The sequence below is a fragment of the Camelina sativa genome, chromosome 11 (genome assembly GCF_000633955.1).
Source record: "Camelina sativa cultivar DH55 chromosome 11, Cs, whole genome shotgun sequence".
Lineage (NCBI taxonomy): Eukaryota > Viridiplantae > Streptophyta > Magnoliopsida > Brassicales > Brassicaceae > Camelina > Camelina sativa.
The window spans coordinates 36,546,434-36,551,529 of record NC_025695.1 but is presented as its reverse complement, the minus strand read 5'-3'; the positions used below and the strand labels follow the sequence as shown (position 1 = coordinate 36,551,529).

The following is a 5,096-nucleotide window of genomic DNA, read 5'->3' as shown; positions in this document are numbered from 1 at the left end:
AAAAAAAAAAAAAAAAAAAAAAAAACCTTACAAATAATATGTTAGTTAGATTAACATGTTTTCATTTAAAAACACCTATCTAAGTATCTATAAGTAGTTTTTTTTTAAACAAATTAAATCACCACATTGCATAAACGTTTTATTCTTTAAAGTGATTTTATTAATGTAATGTCAAAAAAAAAAAAAGTTATTAACCTATCTTTAATTAGTTTAAAATAAATATGTTTTGCTAGTAATCGTTCACATATGCTCGGTGTATGAGCGTTCACATATGCTCGGTGTCAGGGGCCATTCAATCAACTGTGTGTTGAAACAAAGAAACCAAAAAGTATGCATATTCTCTCTTGGGATTTGATCTCGGGGAACACCTTTCATTTTAATTTACAGAAACATCTTACTCATTGAATCGGACTACTTTTTATCTCCTAGTTACTAGATAGAATTTGAGCAGTTTTCATAAGTAGTAGTTAGCAAATTAACTCTTTAATATTTTCAGAACATCAACTCTAATTTGAGTTCCATTTAAGACATGTTTTGGTGCTACGAATATAAATGTGCTCGAATTATTATTTAATTTATAAAATTACTTTTGGAGTAACGGAAAAGATATTTGGTAATGTGATATAAAAATGTGTGGATAGATTTTAATCATTACTATATCAGATTTAGATATACTTTAAATTACTTGCTGCACTCCATCACCAGAAAAGTTACCTAGTTGAAGAAGTGGCCGATAGAGTCAGGTTTACAAGAATTGAACAATGGAAAAAAGTGGATTCATTTCTCTTTAGTTTACAAGTGATACGGTACATGGATCATTGTATGTATGATGTTGAAGAAAACGACAAATATAATGATTTCATAAATATATGATTTTAAGCACATTCGATCTCTATATTTTGCTAAAAGTTATATTATAGTATTAATTATAATGGGAGAGTTGTCAAAAAGAACAAAAATGAAATAAAGAAGAGCAAGGGGGAGTTGTGTTGTGGGGTCACAGTGACACAACATTCACTTACAAAAAAAGAGAGAGTAAAGGTAAAAGATGATAATAATCTATAATTTTCTTTTCTTATTTTTTTTTTCTTTGTTGGTGCTTTGCAAAATTTAATCTTCACTTTGGATTTGGAATCTGAATTCCTATCATCAACAAAAATTTCAGCATTAAATACTTTTGTATCAATAAAAAGATTTGGTTCAATAATTTTTGATCCATGTATATATGGATTTTTTTGTAAATTTTTTTTTCGAATTAATGAAAAAAATCGATCATTAAATTGATATCTTAATATTTAAACTTCACTTTTAATTTGGAGTCTTAATTCCTCTTATCAGCCAAAATTTCAGCTTCAAATAGTTTTGACCAATATATTGTTTTTATTGTAAAATTTTTATTTTTATGATATAAAATGTTTCTAAATACTTACGAGCTTTTTTTTGGTTATGTTCGATCATTAAAATGTAATTATAAAATTTTTTTTAAAATAAATTGTTTGAGAACTTTTTGCATACGCCTGAAACCAATAAAAATTAACTTAATTAGCTCTTGCTTTTGTTTCAATAGTTGGGTGGCATGAAATCACAACATTTGAATTCAGCATTGTAATAGTCTTCTTTCTCTACCCCGGTCAACATTCTTTGACTTTGATTTTTTGTTTCCTTTGGTGTTCTCGTCTTGTCTTGCTACATCTACTAAACGCCAACTAGTTTTTTTTTTTTTGCTTTGCCTATTTATAAATATGTGGTTTGGCCTACTGCGAATTTTATTCACCGTCCGTATTCACGCATATAGAATAATATATTTTTTTTGGTTTAATATACCTTTTTTTCTTAAACTAAGATCAGAGATAGTGAAAGTTGAAAACTAGATTGAGACAAATAATGGATCGGGGACATGTATCTTACATAATTGTAGTGATATATGTGGTGGTGGGAGCGACATGCTTGAGTGGTATAATCGTAAATCACACGCCGTGTTTTAGATTCTGTTCCTTCTTTTCTCTCTCTCTCTCTCTCGTAATAAAAGAGTGAGACTTCTGTTTTGTCTTTCGAGCCATTCCCATGTGCCTTGTCTCCGACAACTCTCTCCCTCCCTCTCTCTCTCTCTTCCTCTGGTTCACATGGAACTTCAATAACATTCACTATTTTAAGGTTTCTCATCTCAGGATAAAAAGTCAGGTGGGTACTACTCAATTTGGATTTTTTTTTTCACTTAGAACAGTTCTGTTTGATCTTTGATTCCTTAAGTTTAGAAGTCTTTTTTTTTTCTTTTTTTCTTCTAATATCTCTTATGACTATGATCATATTACTTCTTAAATCATCTTTCTCTCTTGATCCTGTAATGAAAATTCTTTGATTTTGGAGGTTATGTTTGCTTTAATTTGCCCTCAAAAGGTAATTTGCTTCTCTTGTTAGATTCTTGATCTCTGTGTTTTTTATCAGTACGTAGATTTGATTTGTTTATGAGTAAGAATTGAGTTATGAATGTGTAGATGAATTGGGTTGATCTGAGTTACAAATCTACGTTAGGTCATTTTAGAGCTAGCTTGTCTAGGATGGGTTTGAGATGAGTCAAAGGGTTTGATGTTTCTGTACTTGTAGTTGTGCAGATCATTTTTAGGTGTGACTAGAAGAAATGTACAAGCAGCCTAGACAAGAGATTGAGGCTTACTCTTTTGAGCCCAACCCTTCTGGGAAGCTGAGGTACTTACCGGTTAACAACTCTCGTAAACGGTTTTGTACCCTCGAGCCATCTCCTGACTCTCCTGCGTATAATGCTCTGTCGTCTACTGCTACATATGAGGATACATGTGGATCTTGTGTGACGGATGATTTGAATGACTTCAAACACAAGATTAAGGAGATAGAGACGGTCATGATGGGTCCGGACTCGTTGGACTTAGTCGTTGATGGTACGGACTCCTTTGATTCCACGGCGTGTCAAGAGATTAACAGTTGGAGATCAACTCTTGAGGCCATCTCGAGGCGGGATCTGAGAGCTGATCTTGTTTCATGTGCAAAAGCTATGTCTGAAAACGATCTTATGATGGCTAATTCGATGATGGAGAAGCTGCGCCAGATGGTCTCGGTTTCTGGAGAGCCTATCCAACGGTTGGGAGCTTATTTACTGGAAGGTCTAGTGGCGCAGTTAGCTTCATCGGGTAGTTCCATTTACAAATCACTTAACAGGTGCCCTGAACCGGCTAGCACCGAGCTTCTCTCTTACATGCATATTCTCTATGAGGTTTGCCCTTACTTCAAGTTCGGATACATGTCAGCAAATGGTGCCATTGCTGAAGCCATGAAGGAAGAAAACAGAGTTCACATTATCGATTTTCAAATCGGTCAAGGGAGTCAATGGGTCACTCTTATCCAGGCATTTGCAGCTAGGCCCGGTGGGCCTCCGCGGATTCGGATAACGGGTATTGACGATACGACTTCAGCATATGCTCGCGGAGGTGGCCTAAGCATTGTCGGAAACAGACTCGCCAAGCTTGCTAAGCAGTTCAACGTTCCATTTGAGTTCAACCCTGTATCGGTGTCAGCGGCCGAGGTTAAACCTAAGAATCTCGGAGTCCGGCCAGGGGAAGCTCTAGCCGTCAACTTTGCCTTTGTTCTTCATCATATGCCTGACGAAAGCGTGAGCACTGAGAATCACCGGTACGTACGGTACAGTATTAGTTTTTGTATATAAATTTGTTTGAACATATATAGGATGATTCTTTTGTTTTGTCCCTTGACTGAGTTGAGTATATTTTGTTTGCAGGGACCGGTTACTGAGAATGGTGAAGAGCTTATCTCCCAAGGTTGTGACTCTTGTGGAACAAGAATCAAACACAAACACGGCCGCCTTCTTCCCGAGGTTCATGGAGACAATGAACTACTATGCCGCGATGTTCGAGTCGATTGATGTGACTCTCCCAAGAGATCACAAACAGAGGATTAATGTGGAGCAACATTGTCTAGCAAGAGATGTCGTGAACATCATCGCATGTGAAGGAGCTGATCGGATTGAGCGGCACGAGCTCTTAGGGAAATGGAAGTCACGTTTTGAGATGGCGGGTTTCACTTCTTACCCTTTGAGTCCCCTGGTGAATTCAACCATTAAAAGTCTGCTCAGGACCTACTCGAACAAGTACAGGCTAGAAGAAAGAGATGGAGCCTTGTATCTTGGTTGGATGCATAGAGATTTGGTAGCCTCGTGTGCTTGGAAATGAGACAGAGACATTTTCTCTAGTGTGATCGTAGTTAATGTGTTTCTACTTGTAGCAGTTTAGTCGCTCATTTGAATCTTCAAAACATTAGAAGAATATTATGTCTACTGCTAGAGACCAAGAAACATGCACACATACCAAAGTTAATGCTTTCACTTCCCCCAATCAAAAAACTTAAGCATATATATATATAGTTCACACGAATGGATCTTTATTAGTATAGATGTAATCGAAATAAATTGATGTTCAATAAAACAACAAAACAGTGTCTTGTCACAGTTTTGACATCTCAACGATTCAATAATTTTTGGAGAGAACACGTGTAAATGGGTGTATCTTTCGCAAATAAATAGTAAATGTGTGATGTGTCTAAATCTAATTAGTAATTTGAAGCTCAAGTTCTCAACACTCTACTTTTTGATAAATAATTATTAATAATCTTCCACAAGTTAATTAAAAGGTAGTGAAACCAAAGTACTAAGCGACTTAAAAGCATATGCTAATTTATAAGATTAGATACTAATTTTAAGTTTTTTAAGTTACTAGTGTAATTCTACAAAGAATAGGATTATGTTTATTCTTAAAAAATAGAAATATATTAAGAATATATAATTAATCTATATGATAATAACAATCTGAATAAATACAAAGAACAATTGTGTATTTTTTCTCGTATCATTTCATAAAATAATATCTATTAATAAAAAATTCAACATTAATTTTTAAAAGATAATGAACTTAAATAATTTAAAATTTAATTTTCAATGTCATTCTCTACTCTATACTCTCAACATGCACAGTTTTAACATTGATTGTGATGTTAAAATGATTTTTCATCACTCTGAGAAATCCATTACAATTTTGATTTATTTTAGAAAT

At 34.2% G+C, this 5,096-nt stretch overlaps 1 protein-coding gene across 3 annotated transcripts; it reads left to right on the top strand.

Annotated features, from left to right (window-relative positions):
• On the top strand, window positions 2,021-4,372 carry LOC109124724 (scarecrow-like transcription factor PAT1). 3 transcript variants are annotated; one of them, XM_010443931.2, is made up of 3 exons: window positions 2,021-2,181; window positions 2,613-3,663; window positions 3,770-4,372. In XM_010443931.2, exons 2-3 carry the CDS (start codon window positions 2,639-2,641, stop codon window positions 4,218-4,220), a joined length of 1,476 nt encoding a protein of 491 aa, XP_010442233.1. In that variant the 5' UTR covers window positions 2,021-2,181; window positions 2,613-2,638; the 3' UTR covers window positions 4,221-4,372. The 3 variants fall into 3 exon arrangements, with proteins under 3 accessions (XP_010442233.1, XP_010442232.1, XP_010442234.1); XM_010443930.2 differs by having other exon boundaries at window positions 2,605-3,663; XM_010443932.1 differs by lacking the exon at window positions 2,021-2,181 and adding an exon at window positions 2,190-2,397 and having other exon boundaries at window positions 2,605-3,663.